At 27.0% G+C, this 20,875-nt stretch overlaps 1 protein-coding gene across 1 annotated transcript; it reads right to left on the reverse strand.

Annotated features, from left to right (window-relative positions):
- Positions 1-6,819: 6,819 nt before the first annotated feature.
- LOC113874320 (WAT1-related protein At4g08290-like) lies at positions 6,820-11,238 on the reverse strand. Its single transcript, XM_027512554.1, has 7 exons — positions 11,030-11,238; positions 10,759-10,821; positions 9,551-9,667; positions 9,049-9,292; positions 8,569-8,727; positions 7,837-7,988; positions 6,820-6,970 (listed from the first exon to the last, which is right to left on the reverse strand). The coding sequence occupies exons 1-7, from the start codon at positions 11,236-11,238 to the stop codon at positions 6,820-6,822; spliced, it is 1,095 nt and encodes a 364-aa protein (XP_027368355.1).
- Positions 11,239-20,875: the final 9,637 nt, after the last annotated feature.

A 20,875-nucleotide genomic window follows, 5' to 3' on the forward strand; every position in this document is an offset into this window, starting at 1 on the left:
AAATTTGTAACATATATTTCTAATCCAATGAATCATATGCTTTCTTATAATCTACTTTCAACACAACATTTTTATTTTTTTTTGCTTTTCTTAGCATAATATATTACCTCATTGGCAACAAACACACTATCTAATATGTTTCTTCCTAGTATGAATTCGATTGTTACTCATTTATTATGTCTACTAGCACACCTCACATTCTATTTACAAGCATCTTTAAAATAATTTTATAAAAACACTCCAATAAAGAAATAGGTCTATACTCACTTACTTCTTAAGAAATTTTCATTTTTGAAATTAGTGCAAATTATGGTAGTAGTTAAATAATAACTAATTATAAAATTACTATTTTAATAATTGATTGATGAAAATTATCCTTAATAAATAGAGGTATTGTTGAAAAATTAATTTTATTTTATATTTTAAACTAAAAAATAAATTGAGATAAATAAAATATAGGATAAAAAACTATCTCATAAAGTTATAAATAAAATATTTGTTAATATATCACATTATTGCAGTCATGACATGTAATCAAGGAAAATATCTCAATACAATTATTCGTAATTTTTTTGAAGAAAACTTAACACCAGTTACAATCAGTTAAACATAAAAGCCTTATCAACCGTGCATAAGAAATACACAATAAAAAATCATACATCAATGTTTAATACTAAACATAACTTACCGATTATTTAAATTCTAAATATCATAATTTAGAAACAAACTTTTTTTTTTCTTACATAACAAACTCAACCCATAAGAAACATTTTTTTCCTTCTATATTAGCAGGCCTAAAAGTAGTTCTAATGAGTTTAAATGCAAAAAGAGAAAGAGAGAGAGAGAGTGAAATATAGTAAAAGAATAATAAAGATAAAGCAAATAATAAAAGAAAATATGGTCAAGTAAAAAGAAGATGAACAGAAATTACACGTAAAAAGACAAAAATTCAATTAATATTTATCAATTTTTTTAGCAATAAATTGCAATCTTTTAGTATTTATCAATTTTCGTCAAGAAATCCAATATTACTAAAGATGTGCACGTACCAAAAGTATTATATTCCACTCTCTTCGGATTTGAAAAAATATATACTTAATACATAGTATCAGTAACAAAAAAAATTTATCAATGAAAGTTTAGGAAATATTGTATAAATATTTTTTAAATTTTATCAATTTTTAAAAAAATTAATATTATATTATTAACAATAAAGATTTGATTATATAAGATTAAATTTTAAAAAAAAGTAAAATTAAAATAAAATAAGAAATATATTTAAATAGCTGGTGTAGCACGGCGAGCAAGTAGCAACCGAGAAGAGAAGCAACTAGCAAGGGAGTGTGATTTTGTGATTTCTATCACAGTCACTGAACCAATAGCAAAACACGTTCCTCTTTTGTTTGCTTTTAACGGTAAGCCCGAACCCGACCAGGCTAGCTTGTATTAAATCTCTTTTGGATACGGGCTTTAATGGGTCAGGCTAAAAACACTCTTCTATTTGGGCTTTAAATTTTAAAGCCTAAAATTTATATTTAACGGGCTTATTTAACCTAACCCAATTAGGTCTGATTATTTTGCTAACTCTAAATATAAATCAGTCTCACAAGGTCGGTGCGAGTTGCCTAAATTAAGCCAAATTTATTTACTAAATAGATTTGATCAAATTTAGAAAAAAAAATATTTCGTCAAAATTTTTATTTTGTTCCATTTTTTTTTCAAAAATTAAATGTTCAAGCAATTTTTCAAGTGTAATTTTTTAAAAAGATGTTACTGAAACAATCACTTTAATTAGAAAGGATAGACTCCACCCATCTAAACAGCTTAACTGGTTGGTCTATATTATTTTATTCAAAACTTAAGTTTTACATATAAATTTAGTACCACTAACCATTTTATAGAGAAGTTTTTGGCTTACTTGAGAAATTTTCTTACAAAATAAGCTTTTAGAGAGCCTTATAGGACAAGCTTTTAAAAGATCATACCAAATTATAAATAATAGTGTTAAATTTAAACAAACATAAATTTACATGCGAAATCAAAATATGCTAGTAGACTATTTAAAAGAAAAAATCAACATAGGCTTAAACCTTATAAAGTCTAATTCACCTAAACTCATCTCATTTTTTTTATTTAAAAAAAAAAAGTCATGCGCACATAACCAAAACGAAATCAATTACTCTTAAAAATACTCTTATTTAAAATTTTAAATAATTTGTAAAAATATTCTCAAATAAAAATAAAGAATCACACACACATACACTAAAATTTGCTCCACATATTCTTAGCTTTAGAAAGGAAAAAAAAGTCATCTTCCAAAAATTTAATGGAAGTGGGTAAATTTTATATTTTATATTTTTTTATTTCTTATTTATTGTTATTAAAATAAAATATTTTAATTCTTATTTGTTTATTATGTACTTTTATTTTTTATTATGAAAAAGTATCATATAAAAAGTTATAATTCAATATAATAATTTAATAATGAACGATGTGCAATCCACATATAAAGAAAGAACAAAACATGTTATCTGCTTACATTGAACATAAAATCTTAAAGCTAGTTTGGTGAATATAATAAAATAGAAAATAATAGGACACATGAGTTACGAAAGATAAGATATAATAAGAGAAAGATAAATTTTTGTCTTATAATATATTTAAATAATAAAACTACTCTTTTATCAAGATTAATATAAATTTTTAAAATATTTATTTAAATTTTTTTAATTTTTAATAAAAATATATATTAAAAATTTGAATTGTTTTATTTTAAGAGGGGAAAAAAAAACTATACAATATTTAAAATACTTAAAACTAAAAGACTAAAAACTACATCTCATGAATCATCTATGGTGTAAAAGGAAACTCTAAACAAAAGTGTCAAATGAACTAGTTTGTCAGGTACCAAAATTAATCACGCGAACAATATGGCATACAAATACATGAAAAAAGTTTTGTTTGAGACAACAATATCCAACAAAATATACTTCAACACAAATCAATCTTAGATAAGCAAATCATTAGATATTAGTCAAACTAAACACTTTGACTCATATCTAGATATCCCTATATTTTTAAATAGACCTACTAGAAGTACTTTATTAGCCTATTTAATAAAATTAGGAAGAAAGTTGTTTTATGCAAAACAAAGTCTCTATCTATAGTTAGTAGAAACATTCTTACTCAATCCTCATGAGTGTCCCTTCTTATATTTTACAACCTCAATTATCTGTTTATTTGTGTGTGAGAAACTTAATAAAATGTGTTAAAAATAGTTTTGGAGTTTACTGTAGGCGAGGAAGTGTCACTTAATTTATTAGAATAAAATTTATGCCCCTAAAGAAGGAGGATAAAGTTTTATTGATATTCATAATCTTAGCATTGCCTATGTGATGAAATTGGGCTAGAGATTTCTAAACTCTCCAAATGATTTATAGTCTCAAACTTTTAAGGTGAAATATGTTTCAGATTGGAATTCCAGTAATAATAGGAAAAAAATCAAACAATATTTAATACTTGGAGAGTCATGACTCAAATTTGGCCTATGTTTTACAAGTGTCTTGAGTGAAAAATTAGGGATGGAATGTTAAATAAATGTTCAACAGATAGTTAGGTTCTTGGGAATAAGAATTACTCTTAACCTTTATAATATCTTCTAATAGGTTTGTTAGCATCCTTAAACATGTGGAATTGAGATAAAATTAGGCCTTTAATGTCTCCTCATATTTGTGCATGACTACACCCATAACTATTATTATCTCCTATAAATTTGTGGTTGTGAGTAATGTTATATGATCTTTAATTACTAATGGTGAGTTTTCTATCAAATTTTTCTATATTATGCTCTAAGTAAAGAATAATGCCTTGTTGGTTAGATATTTAATTATTTTAAATTAGATGAAATTGGGATGGACTTTCAAAAATTAAATTATTCTTTTAAAAAATTATTCATGGTAAGTTATTAACAATAAAGAACACAACATACAAATATATTTTATTCAAATTTATGTTCTATGTATAATGTTACACCAAAATCTATCAACCATGTGTCAAGGGAGTCGTCCAGTATAATAATTTAAAAAATTTGGACTACTCAAAACCTTTTTGCTTTCAACCAAAAGTCTATGTCTCCATCTATTCGTGTGTTTCAAAATCTATCATATGCTTTTTATTTGGTCTATTTTTTATAGTGGGTTTGACTCTAGTCTTCTTCATGACTTGCAGAAGTTTGTCAATATTAAATGGTTTACTCTAGCACTAAAATAAAATGGCGGTAGTTTTGTTTTAGTTGAAACATGTACAATAGGTTGTGGGGAGTCTTATTCAAGGAACAAAAGACAATTTTGTAATTGGATTTATGTGTAAAGTGAGATCATGTTCTCTCATTGATGTTAAACTTTATGTCATCTTTTTTGGTTTACATTTAATTAAGGATTTGTTTAGAAGTTGTTTTTGGAGGAAGGGGAGGAAAAGAGAGGAAAATAGAAGACTCCCATGGTGGTTATTCTTGTTTGGAAGTTTTCAAATGAGTAGGGAAGAGTTTATAAAATTTCTAAAACTCTCTTAATCCTATATTTTTAAGTTCCCCTAATTTAGAGTGTTTTGTATTAATCCTTCCTCCTCCTCTCTTACCCTTCAAACACTTTTCTCTCCTCTCCTTTCCTTCTAAACTCTCAAATAAAGTTTAAGGTTAGAGACTTTCTAAATGCTAGTTTGGAAGTTAATTTTAAAGAGGCTTTTCAAATAATTTCAGCTATCCCTGAATATAATGGTTGCTATTCTTATTTAGTTTTTTTTTATGAAACTGTTAATATAAAAAATAGGTTATGTCTATTGTATTTATATAGTTTTTTTTATGAAACTAACCATTATGTAGACTTGTTAGCTAATGTAGTTTTTATAAGAAACCTTTTAATTGTAATATTTTAAATAAATTTTTTCTAATCTTAATTTCTCATCTTAAGTAAGGTGTTTTAATAATGGACCTTCTTAAGTTTTATACTTAGTTTGTTTTCTCTTAGGATATAAGTTTCATTGATTAGCAAAAAAAAATAAAAATAATAATAATAAAATATATTATCTATATTTTAAAAAGCTTTTTCATTTAATTTCTTTTAAAAAAATTATTTTTTTATATTGATTTTCTTTTTGCACAAGAACTTATCTAAATTAGATTTAAATAAAAAAAACTGATTTAATTTATTAGATTAAAAAATTACTCATAAATAAATAAATCACTGTATATGAAACGATAAACTACAAACATTAGTGACTTTTAATTTAAATTATAGGTATCCTTCGTAAAATAGACTTTACTTAATGGAAAAATAAACATATATTGGTTGAATCAATCCTTGTTGGTATAAACACTTGTGATTCAACAAGAAAAAATAATTTAATTTTTTGCTATATATATATATGTATATAATTAAAATATTTATAAATATATAATTTAAGGGTATATATTTATTTATATTTTAAATAAAATATTATATATTGAAAGAAGGTAAATTGATGAAATATGGATTGATTTTCAACTTGTATAATTTTTTTTGTAGAATCAATTTAATTTATAGAAAAATTTAAATTTAATTACTAAATTAATAATATTTACTAAATTCGATATAAAAATGATTCAATCTAAAATACTTACTTATTGTGAGAATGACAATAATGAATTTACAGCATTAAATTTAATTTAAATGATTATATTAAAAGAAAAATATATAACTTATTTAAATTATTATGAGATCATTCAATTTCTTTAAATTAAAGACTCATGTATTATTATACGAGAATGAGAGACATAAATCTAGTTTATACAAAACTATATAAACATACATATTATTATAATTATGAGATTTAAAAAGTTACATAATTATTTTTAAAAAAAATGATGTAACTTTTTTTAAAAAGTTATATAATTTATATATTTTAATTCTGAGAGTGCGTGAAGATGTAATAATCAAAATTTATATATTTATTCAAAATCATCTCCCTAAGTAGGTTGCATCATTATCTGTTGCCTTTTAAAATAACAATAACAGGTCCAAAGAATAAGATGCGATAATAATTAATAACGGTGTCCCTTTTTCTCTTTTAGGAAGTTCTAATAAAAAAAGCAATCGTTGATGCATTATTGGGAGTTTCATCGATCTATATCTCGGAAACGTAAACACTTGATCGGATCAGATAGAGAATTCCATGATCTTGGATAAGCTTAACATAACAACTGAACAAGTTGGTGAATAGGAAATGATATACTAAGTTAGTAAGGGGAAATGTTTTACGTACCAAAATATGAAAAAGGAGATGCAGTGCAATTCAACTTTCTGGTAAAGAGGCTCTAACAAAGAATTAAGAATAAAATAGGAATGCATATATTTTTTGTTTTAATTTTAAAAAACTATCTCTATATTTTATAATTTTAACTTTTTATTTTATTGATATAGTTAAATTAACTGTCATGTATCAATTTTTACTAAATCTACGTCATTAAGTAATATTAATAACGTGAAAATCAAAACGAAAACGAAGGTTTGGACGAACTATATATATAACAAAAAAGTTACAAAAATGCAACAATTTAAACCAACAAAATATTATTGCACATTGATTAACAGTTAAAACTTTTCGTATAATTAACGATAGCAAAACACTTTCTAACTATGAATATTAACCAAAACGATGTCGTGCTTCAACTTAACATGGCTAATATAGTTGCCCACACTAGCACAAAGCACTAAAGGTGTGCAAATTACGCAGTGATTCGTTGATCACAAGTTGAGCCAGATTTATGTAATTTTGATTTCTTTGTTATTTACCATTTGGTATGATAATTGGCAACTGTTGTATTTCTGTCTCCTTTATTGTTGTGGTTGATGGTAACGTGTGATCTTCATGGTCTTTGCCTTTTCCCCACACCACAGAGTAGAGACCCACTGCGATAATGATCCCTCCAATGATACTGATATCAATTATACAGACACGCAGAGAGCATTATCAGAAAATCTACGAGATATATATAAACAAGCTATATACACATATATGAAGATCATTAACAATGGGTCCATGTTTACTCTTATTTTGTTTTTTAAAATTATTATGAGAGACAATTTTGTTCAAGACAAAAAATATATATTTACAGTATGGTATGGTTAGTTTTCTTATCCATTTTTTCGGCATGTAGAATATCTAAATTGGAGACTTTAATTAAGAAAGAAATTAAGTATATAACCCTTGTTTTTAATTTGAAAAAACTATGTGAGTATCATAAATATATAACCATATTTAATATTTTAAACACATGATTTAGTACTAGTTTAAACTAGTTTATTTTATGATTAAAAAATTTATAATCAAAATATCTAAAACAAATTATTTGACTTTCAAAAACTAAATAATGTAAAATTAAACAAAAATTAGCATATACACACTGGTATATTTACTGTGAAAAGCTTTAAGATCTGTGGATAACAGATGAAATGAAAGATACAGCCAGAATTCTGAAAAAAAAAAGTACTATTGCAGGATTTGGGTTGTTAAGCTCTTGCAGAATTTCATTAAGAAAGTGTCTCTGCCTTTTTTGTAAATTTAATTCATTGTTAGTTGAGAAAATAAATATTGGAATCGCTTTTCTTGTGGGTGTCATATAGGCAGTGTTGCTTTGTTGAAATTCCAAAATAATTGTTGCAAATGGAATTTTATATAGTGGGTTTGTTTGGTTATGTTTTTTTCTTGGTCACTCTTTTTTTATTTATTATTTGTGAATTAAAGCAATAAAGTGAGCAACTATACAGGATTGGGCCCATAGCAATAGAATTGCAAGATTACCTTCCCAAGTAAAGATATTCTCCTAAAAGGAAGGAGCCCAAAGCAGTAACAATAATCATGCACAGAGGATTAAAGGATGTTACAAAGACTGGGCCTCTGCTTTGCATGACCAATCCTTGTATATAATATGCTATTCCTGAACTCATTATTCCCTGCAATTTTGAAATTTATTATTAAAAAAAATTCTAAGATTTCTAATATTGCATAATAAATATATTATTAGTTTCCTCTTTCCAATATATTCTTTGTTATCAATTAAAGTTTATTAAAAACTACTATAACTCAAGTAGATAAGTTTTCCAATAAAAATTTATAATAAAAAAATATATTTTTTTCATCAGTTCTTAAAAAAGTTATGTAAACAAATAAGCTTTCAACAAAGTTAATGTAGATAAATTGGTTTTACCTTATAAAAAAATTGATTTATTTTATCTTACTATAAGTTTTTATTGTGAAAGTTTAGCTAAAGTGAACCTAAATTACGTGATTCATACATTTTTATTAGTAAGCCTCATATAATTTCATAAAGGACAAGATTTAGCTGCAATATCGTAGGTATTTTAGATATTATTAGCCAATCAAAATTAAAATACGCGTAAGCCAATATATATTTACCAACAGTGTGTCGAAAAGACTGTATTTTCCTTTGGATAACTAGCATCCCTTGCAACCATAAACATGCATATTAATATAAATTACAGATTCAAGAAGAAAGCATAATGTAATACTAACAGTGTAGAGAGGGCCATAGAGTCTGTAGTCTAAACCGATAGCCCATGTCCGAGGGTTATGATCTGCGATCAGCGCCACCACAGCACTTTGCAATGCACCCATCAAGCATATCAACGATGATAGTGATAGTTCCGCAGGGTACCTTTTCACTGTTATGGACTGTAGATACACATCCACAATTTCATTGCACATTAGAGCAGAACAATGTTCTCTCACATATCTCATAGATTTGATAAACTTGAATAGGTTATAAACTTAATTAATATGTTTGTAGTTTTCTTTTAACAAAATTTTAGTTTTAATCCCTCCAAACCAAGCCAATAAAAAATTGTTATCTGGTTTTAGTTAGACAAGTTAGTGAAAAAGACAAAATAAAAATATACTAAAAAAATTGTTAGGTGAAATTAAAACAAAAAATTCATTAAAAATTATAGAGATGAAAAATATATTCAAGTCTAAATTATATTAATGCATAATTACCTGCAATATGTAGAAAGAAGACCAAGCTAGACAACCCAAGCATATAAATAGAGTTCCAGTGAGCCAGTGAGTGTGACTCTGAGGGGAGTGACTCCCATCTTGATGGTGGGTTGTGTTTGGATGATGAAATAGGTGAATTTGAGGGCCTTTGTAAAGTGTCATTAACAAAGCCCCAGCAAAGGTTACCAATGTTCCAGCCACTTTTGCTTGACTGCGTAATTCCTTGATGTTTACTCGCTCTAACCTGACATAATACAAAGTTGTAAATTAGGATTTCATATTAGAGATTACTACCCATACTCTTTGTTCATTAAGGTTGTAAGTACAGGTCATTATTAATTAATTTATTTATTAAGAAATAAAAGGTACTTTTGGATAAGCAAAAGTATAAATATGATTTGAGAAGAAACGAGATGAAAGAAAAGCACTAGAAGTGTTATTAGAAATAAAATAAAATAAAATAAAATAAAAATAAACATATTTTCAATAAATAGAATTTCACCTGAGAATTAATGCAAGCACAAAAGTTACAGAGGGTACGGCGTTCATAATAGCAGAAGTAAATGAAGCCGAAGTGTATTGCATCCCCAAGAAAGTGAAGCCTTGGTCAACCACCGGTCTAAAATACGAAAATAAAAGACACATTATTAACATGCACAAAAATTGCCATCTTTATGACTAGAAAACATAAAATTGATCATTATCTTAATTTATTAATGTGAATGATTAAACCTATGTTAGGTGCTTGATTAACATTATTGCTTATTTTTTATGAGCTTTATCAAAAAGATGATAAAATATACAATTTTTTTTCAAAATAAGTTAAATTAAAAATTCATTAAGAATGATTTAGTTTTTTCATTAAAAAATTACTTTCATTTTGAAAACAATCACTTTAAAATTTTGGCAAATTTTTTAAATTTAAAATTTAAAAATGAAAAATCTAAAAATAATAATTTATAATTGTTTTGATAAAGTACTTTAAATAGCTTCTAAAAGAAACTTGTAAGTATAAATAAAACGAATAAATTTTAAATTAAAAATAAATTATAAAAATATTAAATTTAAAAATAAATGTTTCATATAAAAAAACCACTTGATATGTTTAAAAAGAGAATTAAATTTTAAAATTCATTTTCTTTTAAAAAAATCCATAAAAAAACGTTTTAATTTAAGAATTCATAAAAGTTCATTTTCCTATAAGCTCTCCAACTTTTTTTACTCCCGTAATCACGGTTCCTTTTAATTTATCAATAAAGTTTACTAACCCCATTCCATCCATCAACCTTTTTGTCTAGTAATGAAAAGCAGATTAAGTGGATTATCTATGTGAATTTTAACAATTATTCAAACAAATTTTATTTATACTCTTGAAAAACAGAGTATAGAGGAAAGATGTTTCAAACAGGAAAAAGACAGTGACAAAATAAATCAGGTTATTCTTAAGATAAAGAAATAAAATTTAACCTATAGGTAGATTCATATAGATATATATTATGATATTGTTTTCATATGAAAATATTTAGTTATATATAAATAGTATATGCTGTACATAATTACTAAATTGTTACCAAACCGTTGGGTAATTGAAATAACTATAGTTGAGATGGTGACTTATGTAAATGGGTCAAAAGTGAATGGAATTTTCTCCATTTTCTTGAGTATGTTACATATCATGTGAAAATTAATAGATAGGCTTCAGATAATTACTCAAGAAATCCAAGGGCTAGTATCTGCGCGAAGACAGAGAATGTCATCTTTGGCCGAACTTTCCTGCAAAATTGTAAGGAGTAAGGTAACTAATTAAACAAATCAACACATTTAATGACAGACATTAGCTATGTGCACAAAAGAGTAGCCCCGTGCAATTTTTTTCAAAGAAGCAAGTGCATCAGTAATTAATTATATAACATTTAACATTATCAATATTGCATTAAACTTCGTTTGAAAAAACTAATAATTATGGCAAAATGAATCGCACCTTTCAAAGAAGAGTGCAAAGGGGGCAAGGGCTAATGCAGCAATGGCATTGCGATAGACAATGAACACCAAACGACTCATTCCATGATTCAAACTGGCCATGGTGAAGATGTATGTTCCTGCCATACCAAATTGCAACCCCAAAGTTAACACATAAGGCTTGGCCTTATTGACCATATTGCCAAATTTGGCACCCCATATTTCTTCCATATTTTAATGAATGTTGCAATTTGGGTAAAAAGAATTGAAGAGGCTATGCTATCAATTGCATGAAATGGCCTTCCTTATATATAACACGAAGAGGCAGATTATGACAAAACAAAACCCACTACGCAGAACAAGTAGATAAGTGCCTTAGAGCACAGTTTAAAGTTCTCTCTTTAATTGAGGTCATTCCCATCCAACTTCTCATCCATGTCAAGTTCCACCCACCACTAAAAGGAAAAGATATATTGTTTAGTGGACTATCCCTTAGACTTGCTAACTTGATCACCAACTTGATCAATTGTTATGAGTCAGAATACACTTTGGCAGCAGAAACATAAATAGCCAACAGTTTTTACCTTCTGCATTAGTATCGTATTTTTTAACCTTCTGCATTAGTACCCTGATCAAACATTTTTAACGTTTTCATGTTTTTGCATGCTTTGTCAACAATTCTTCAAATTTCAACGTTTTCAAGTTTTTGCATGCATCGTCAATAATACAATAACATATGCGTGTATATGTACGTATCTGTATGTGTGCATGCATTATTTAATGAGAAAAGCTAAATAAGATTACGTGACTTTTTAAAAATCTCACATGACTCATTTATTTTATTTTATTTATCATTTTCTTATGAAATTTAACGATTTAAATTTATTCCTCTCACTTAAAATAAAAAGTTCATGTCACTGTATGTATAGTTTGTCATTATATCATTGGTATCGTGTTATGTTCAAACTCTCGAAATTGAGCTGTGGGTACAAGTTATCTCTAGCGGTATCATGATACACAATCTATGGGAACCATTATTTTGATTTGAGTTTTCTTTTAATTGTAGCCACGTACCATTTGCCATGCGTATCATAATCACAAGTGGAGCTCATATTAAACACTTTCATCCGTGTGCGTGTGTATATAAATATATATAACACTGCATGAGGTCACCAATCATTAAAAGAGTTAATTAGACTTGTGTTGTAAAAATTAGAGAAATTCGTTAGCTTGTTAAGTGTTAAGCAAGCAACAGAGCAGGAGAGAGAGAAAGAGAATTGTAGGGCACCACGCAGTAGGTTCGTAGCATTTTTCAAGCCATCCAACTGTTGGATACAGTACAACTCTATCCTAACTGTTAAAATGCAAACTATAACTTAGGTTAAAAGTAATTAGATTTGAAAAAAAATTTAATTAAATAACAAAAGTATAACGTCAGTACGTTAATAATAAATTAAAATATGTATTAAAACATTTTAAATATACGAGCAACTTAAACTTAAGTTTTAACTTTTTATACATTCTTAGATCATACTTACGTTCAAATTATAATACCAACATCAATTACGGTGAAGCTAATAGCATTTGCTGCATGCATCTCACTAGCTAATACACGAGGACAACATAATTTTGTATATACAAATTATACAATTTTCTTTATAGATATGCATTGTATGAATTTGGGTTGTTGTCGACGTCAGTGTTCATGTACATGCACTGCATCGTGCAAATTAAATGCTTTTAATTTATAAATTATTTGTGTCTCTCTATTTGTCTATTTATCTATTTATTTATAATATTAAAATATTTATTATAGTTATCCCCTGAAATTTCTTTCTAAATTTTCAATTTTTAAAAAAATTAATATATAACTTGATTTATTTATTTTTTGAAATTTTCATTCATCTTGTATATGTTTTCTTCGGATTGCGTCTTTCTAGTCTTTCGTGTTTTTTTTTTTTTGGTTACTAACCTTAAAATTCATTATACCAAGAAAATAAAACAAAAAAAAATTAAAATAATATGTGTGAAAGATCAAAATATAATATATTTTTTATTTTTCTATTTAAGATTTATATGTATAATAAGATATTTGTTTTACAACTTATTACAAATTAATGTAATTTTTAAAAAAATTATTTTTTTACATTATTGTAAGTCTATAAAATCTCTTATACTATATCTGAACTTTTCATTTAATTTACATCTAATATTAATGAAGTAATAAATTATAACATATTAAATATAAGTTAAATGAAATATTCAGATTATGTATAAAAAAATTTAGACTATACTAATATAAGAAGATTATGTCCCTACTTTTAATTTCTATTTCTTCAAAATATTATAAAAAATATAACTATACAAGATTTTAAAACTTAAAATTGGGATGCTTAGAAATGTGAAAACTCAAGAAATGTATAATGAAATAAATTAATTAATAAAAATATTTTAAATTATTATGCGGCAACTTTAATAGAACATTAGTATCATGCATAAAATTTATACTGAGACAATTTTAGTGTGCTAAATACTTATAGTCAACTATCTTGGACCGACAATGGTCTCTTACATGAATTGGACAGCCTCTTGATTTGAGATCCGTTAATAAACAGTGGTCTACGACTCTACTTACTCAATGTTGCATACACACTCACGTCATAGGATCATAATCAAAGAGTCATGCTTTCCACCTTAGGGTCCAAAGACTTTTGCTGTGAAACCATGCAAGATGACACTGTGTAGGCTCACTACTATATTTTGGTTATGCATCACCTGCATCCCAGCCTTATATATAATCAAACATCATTATATGAGATAAGTGATGTCCTATGGCGATACTGGTGTGACCTCATTATTAACATTGTTTAGTTCTAATTTCTTACTGATTGTGAAAATATTTTCTTTCTTTGAAATCTAACAAGTTAAAATTTATTTTTAATATTGATTTATTAACTCTTATGTTCCAAATGAAACAATTCCACTATTTTATTTTTTTTTCATAATTTCAACTATCGTAACGTTATATATTTTCAAATTCCTATACACCTGACAAAGTTTATGATTTCCATAACCACGTTTTTCTCATAGAAAATATATGAATACTTCCGTACTTACATATGATTTAGAATGAGTGTTATTTTCTTCCACTTGATCAACTAAGGAGTTAACTTCACAAGTACTTATTAACAACATGAAACATAAATAGGACTTATTCGTTTGCATAGAAAATATTAAGTTGTATGAATTATATAGTTTATTCATAAAACTAAGAGGTTAATTAAATTACTAAATAACTCACACACACATAAAATTCGAAGTTCATCCTAAGGAAAGTTAACATCAAATAAAACAACCAAATTGAAAATTAACAAAAGATGACATACTCAACTAGAAAACAAGTAACACCACGTACACTTAAAACGAACAATTAGCTATTCCACTAACATCATCAAGTGGAGTTTACAAATAAATGGGGAAGTAATATCTAATGGGAATCAGAACAATCATTATAGTCTCGATCAAAGCTCTAGGAGTCAACATATCTCATGAACTTTTCAGTGTTGGCAAGTCCAACTTCGTTTTTGAAGAAGGTGAGATAGTGGAGACATAAAGTAGACTTCCAAGGGGTCATTTTGATACAGGGTCCAGAAGGACGTTGATTTACATTAGGTTCGAATTCTATCTTCATGGTGTTGGAGTTATCCAACTTATATCTTGATGAGGAAGAGACCTACGACTATACATATTAGTGGTTATAGAAAAGGGGATCGAGATCGAGATTTTAACTAAACTCTCTGTGTGGCCGGCAAAACTAACTTCATATACATCCAAAAAGTACCTCATCTTCCATAAGTACACCTATAGTCAAATATGTGATGAATCTATTCTCCTTCACCTTCCAATTAATTCCATTTCAATCTCAATCATAGAAAGGGGCATCAGCATCTTAATAATCTAAAAATATTAATTCAAAAGGACATATCTAACCACTAAAAATTATACATAAGAGGAAGTGAGATGTCAAATATGTTTGCAAATAACAATATATGAAAACTAAATAGACAAAATTAAAAACAGCACATATCCCATCCACAGTAGTCATAGAGAATGAGCATCACATTAATGTATGACCATGCCACAGGATACAATGCAACTTTATAGTTTTTTTCAAATCAAATCATTTCATCTCATGCATGACTCGGATACAAAATTCTTATCCTTAGAAAGTTGTTTGAAATTTTACTTACAAACTTATTAAGTACTAAAATTATATTGTATATATTGCAACTAGCTCCGCCAACATAATAACACATTGGAATTGTCAAAGTTTATTAAGTATCATACAAAGAACACTTGACTGAATCTAGACTAATGGTTTTAGCCCTATCATTGAGAGTCTCAAACTGTATAAATTACTATAGGTCTTTATAGTCATCTCTAAGTTTCACTTTCAGTTCCTACATTTTCTTTGTAATAATGTAGTTACTTCCTTTCTTAAAATAGAATAGAGGCACACATATCACGTCTCAATAATTTATAGGTATTTATCATGACCTCTAGTCATGATATAATCTTTTTGGCCTCTTACTTCTTAGGATATCACACTCCACATATATCATCATTCAACAACAAGTATATATCATTTTACATTAGACTTTATGGTGGATACTCAATTACCCTTAATTTTCATTACCCTTTTCTCATAAATCAAGATTCAAATCCAAATGTCAAAGGATCACAAAGACTTACATATTTTGGTATTAGACACTTCGAAACATTTTAAGAAAAGGAAAATAATACAAAAACAATAGATAGACTCACCAATTTCACATATGTATAAATGTCAATCCAAATTAACTTACATATATTTATCCTTTCACAAGTTTCATTTGCCTTTCATGAGCTTTATTCCATGCATAGAAATGTCTCTAACCATTATCACATAAGCTTATGCATGTTTTTAATTCATGTGCATGATCACCAAGTTCACGAAATTGCCAAATTATAACATTTCAAAATCAACTAAGTCAAATACAATACACAATCATATGCTCAAAATCCATTTCTTAATTAAAAAACACCAAAGTCCCAAAGGCAACATACGCGTGGATAACTTCTCAAAGTCAACTGCAGCTTCAAGTTTGTTCAACAACATAATTTCATTAAGTCCCACAACTCAAATACAATTGTAAATTCTAGCTTGCACACACATAGATATAACTTAGTCAAAATCAAACATTTAAACACAACCTCAAACCCAAGCTTGTCTTTAATAAGGTATAAAAATAATATAAAAAATCACTTGAGTTCTAGAATACAATTATAGCAATATGACTACATAAAGTTCATACATATGTTTTCTAGAACATGTCAGCTAGACATAAGGGATAAGAAAAATCTCATTTCAACTATTTTCTTAATTTCTTACCTATTATTTAAAATATCTCCTACCCTTACTTTGGTTAAGGTTCCAACTAGGGCTTGGCAAGATTTGAATTACTAATTGAAATTATAGTAACTAAAGTAAAAAAAAGCACTATTCGAATGAGTCAATTCGGGTGCAGGTTAAACCAAGTGAAAGGTGCAGTTAAGAACAAGTTTAAGCAGTTAAGTGCGGGTTCACATTTTAATCATTATTGATACTCAACACATTTAACAACTGTTGCTTGATGGAAAGAAATTCAAAACTACATGAAGATGATAGAGCCAAACCGCCTAAACCCACCGGCAAAATTTGAAAAATTCCCAACTGGAGCCCGCACAACCCGATGAGCTTGGGGTCTAAATCAGTACTCTATTGATATATTATAGTTATCACTTTAGATTGGTTCTTGGTTTCAACACCCAAACCCAACCACAATCGATTGAAACCCACCCATAGTTCCAACCAACTATAAATAAAGTGTCCAAAGTTTCAAAATGTATCTTTTTCACATTAAAACATATATATTATTGGTGTAAAAAATCATATCCATGGAAAAGACGACAAACATGCATGGAGAGAGGAAATACAAAAGCAAGAACTCTACTTCCTAATGAACAAAAAGTCTATGAAATGGACTACAATGAGTAGGATGTAATGAAAAGGTTAATCAGTCTAGATTACAAAACTGTCATTGCATGTCACATGCATTGAGAATCCATGGAGAAAAATTTAAAAACAATCATGATTCTTGGAGAGAGAGTTGAAAGTCTAAGGGGGGCAAATGGAAGGATCTTCGTAGCTTACCTTAATTGCATGCACCAGTAGTCAAGTGTGAGGAATGATTTCTAGACTTCCGAGTTTGCAAAAGAGTGGAAAACAAGCTCCAATCTTTTGTAGATCTTTAAGAGAGAAAGCTTTCAAAGGTCTCCAATAACTTGATAGTGTGAGGGGTCAGTTTTCTTTTTCTTTGAAACAAGAGATTTGATGTTTCATCTTGCTCTTACTAAGATGAATAGGTACAAGGGAAGAAGAAATGACTGAAATACATTTACAATTTTTTTTCTAAATAATTAACTGTATAAAATTCTTTGTCAATATATATTTAACTATAATATGAATTAAATTATAATCTATGACAAAATAAATAATTTTTATAATATCATCTAATTATAAATTATTGTATTATTAAGAATTATTAATGGTTATTATAATTACTTTAAAAGTCATATATGCAATATTTTCGATTGATGTTTGAACATTTTCTACAATGATAGTATATCAAATAAAAAATTATAAAAAATACTATTTATATGAATCATTTATAATAAATTGAAAATTAATAAAAAATTATTTCTTAACATAACTTTTATATTTTTTTTTCTTATAAGAACAAACCCATGTAATATACAGATATTTTATTGGGTAAACTAAATTTTATTTAGAACCAAATTATTAATGATTAAATAGGAAAATCAATAAATTGAATGAAGTGAGTTTTTTCGTTATGCTCGAGATAATCTAATTCACAAACGCTCACAAAGTAAAAAAGGATAATGACAAACAACTCGCAACGTACTAAAGGGAAAATAGATTTGCGAAGTACAAGAGTTAAACAATTTGACTTCACTTGAAATTTGAAAACCGTACGGTGACCTTGTTTAGAAGAAATATTAAATATTATGTCGTTTTGGCATCGATCACATAGGGTATGGAATATAGTCACATCAATTATTAAAGGTGTGGTAGCCCATTGTATACCTCAGCAATTAGATCAGAGAGGAAAAGAGTGTGAAAAACACTGATGCAAATTAAAGAACTGAAAAGAGGGAGGATTGCAAAATAATGGGAAGAAGATAAAAAAGGAATCTGAATTTATAGGTGTTTGTCTTTTTTTTATTTGGATTGATAGAGTTTAATGATTATCCGATTTGATTATTTATAAAAATTTATTGTTCAATTTAAATTGGCTTAATAATGATGTTAAATTTAAATTAACTCAATATAACTTTTTTGTTATTTAAAATAGATAATATTTTTAATTTTTATTTATTTGAGAAATAATATTTTATTTTTAATAAATAAATAAAGTTTAATTAATTAAAGTAAGAGTAGAATCTCAAATCAATATATGAATTCTCTTTTACAGCTAATTTTTTTTTTAAAAAAAAACTTATTAAAGAAAAATTTAAGTATATAATAAATATAAAAAAAAATATTCAAAATATTTGTCACATTATAAATAAAAATTTAATCTAAATTGTAAGTTGCAAATTTAAAACAATTTTTCTAAGAGTGAAATACGTGTTCATAACTTATAGTTTAGTTTGAGTTCGAACAAAAAAATATTAAAAATCATACCAAATCGAATAAAATATTAAATTATTTTAGTTTAATTTTAAATTTTTTTAAATCAATTTAACAAACTAAAATAATTTAGATAAATTTTTAAGCAACATATATCTGATCATCATCATACAAGCACTGACCTGCAGAAATGAACAAATCAGTAACCTTTTGCATTATTGTAGTCAAGACATCTGGTCAAGCGAAATGCCACTGTTCATTCTTTTCATCTGATTAAAAGTTCTTTGCTTTTTAATATTCGTTAATCGCTCTTGTCCTCTACCAAATACTAAAAATAAAAAGGGAAATAATATCATGGTTGCTTCCAACTATAATATATTTTAACATTTATTTTCTTGGCACCCATTATGAAGGATATTCACACACGAAAATATTGGTTACACGTTATTAAAAGCATGAAGAAAGACGTTTGCTTGATTCACTATTCAAAGGGTCGTAGTTGTGAGGGAAAAGGGGAAAGGGAAGCTTGGAAGCACGTGCTGTAACGTAGTGTGCAAATAATATAACGTGGGTGGAATCCCTTTTTCTTCTTCAAAAATAGCTTCACTCATATGCACCATTAATTCTTATCCATTGTAGACCATTGAAACTCAAGCGAAAAAACTTTAATTGATTGATGGGTGAGGTGTGAAACTATTGGTCTTCCGTGATCAAATCATAAATTGTGAAGGAGACCTCTCTGCTTCATAATTGAGTATGCTTCATTCGATCCTTTGCTAAAATTGACCAAAAATCTAGACTTACTGAGCCATCTTATTTTTTATTTCTATATTGGAGTATTATTATAGCTATTATTGCTTTCTTTATTATCGGCTATATTTGTATGCGTTCGACTCACTTTTCTTTTAAAAAGACAAAGCTACATAGTGCTGATCTAAATATAAAATAAATAAGAGACTTGTGGTATATTCCTTGATTTGTGGCTTTCCTGTGATTATCGTGTTAAATACAACAATAAAATCTTTCTTTTCACCAGCTTTCATTTTTCATTTTCTTTTTAAGAAGATCAAAGCAACAACGTACTGTTGAACTTTTTGTACCGTTACAGTCAATAAGTTCTTGGCAGGCCCAACAGGTAAATCAGATTTTGACTACTTCGCCCAATCTAATAGAAATGCGTCACAACTTAAATCCATGCGGCTATATAACGAATGTTAGAGAATGTTAGTAAGCTACACAGTATTTTTTTTAAAAAAAAAATCATAACTATAACTTGTTAAATTAATTTTTTAAAAGTAAATGGGTATATATTAACGAATTTATATATAAGAGAAATCCTCTTACTCTAGAGCGAGTATAGGTTACTTACTTTACTTTAAAAAGTTATAAATATTAAATATTAATTTAATTATTAAATTATGTAACATTATTTTTATTATCATGCATGTCAAATGTTAAACAAATTAGATAAGTGTGATTTACCAAAAAAAATTAGATATTAATAAGTATATAATTTTATAGTTGTTATTTGTTTATATTTTGAAAATTGTATTGTACATTAAAGTTTAGATATTTTATGAAATATTATATTACTTTTAAAATATAAAAAAATTTGTAGACCTAATCTACTTATTAATTTTTTAAAATTAATAATTAGATTAATAAAATTTTATATCTAAAACAATTATTACACAAAAAAATAATTAAAATTTACTTTTAAAATAAATGAATTTCCTTTCTCTTCCACACCCACATACACGTAAAAAGGCACGCATAGAGATAAACACAAATGCATGTGTGTGTATTACGTGAATCTTACTTATAATATATAACAATTATTGGTATAAACAATAAAACGATTCTCTTTTTATTTCACATTAATAATTTGGACTCTACAACTCACTACATATAATAATCGCTTATTTTGAACAAAGAAAAATCCAAGCAACTATATCTCTCCAATCTCCATTATGAAAAGGTTTAAAACAAAGAAACAAGAATGGGCCAGCAGGGACCGATGAAAGTGAAATAAAAACAGAAATATGTCTCCATTGATGGAGTTATCCTCCTTAAATAGCCCAAGCCAGAAGCAAAGGGACCTCCTAATTTCACTTCTATAGGTTTTCATCAATATAT

This window comes from Abrus precatorius, unplaced genomic scaffold (assembly GCF_003935025.1).
Source record: "Abrus precatorius isolate BTA unplaced genomic scaffold, Abrus_2018 Scaffold8, whole genome shotgun sequence".
Classification (NCBI taxonomy): Eukaryota; Viridiplantae; Streptophyta; class Magnoliopsida; order Fabales; family Fabaceae; genus Abrus; species Abrus precatorius.

Bases quoted from the DNA above. Each gene is read 5' to 3' on its own strand.
- LOC113874320 (XM_027512554.1), bottom strand. From the start codon at position 11,238: ATGGAAGAAATATGGGGTGCCAAATTTGGCAATATGGTCAATAAGGCC. The intron at 8,728-9,048 runs GTAATTATGCAT...GTGTATCTACAG, and splicing joins CTTCTTTCTACATATTGCAG to TCCATAACAGTGAAAAGGTA. The intron at 7,989-8,568 runs GTTAGTATTACA...TCAAAATTGCAG, and splicing joins TCTATGGCCCTCTCTACACT to GGAATAATGAGTTCAGGAAT.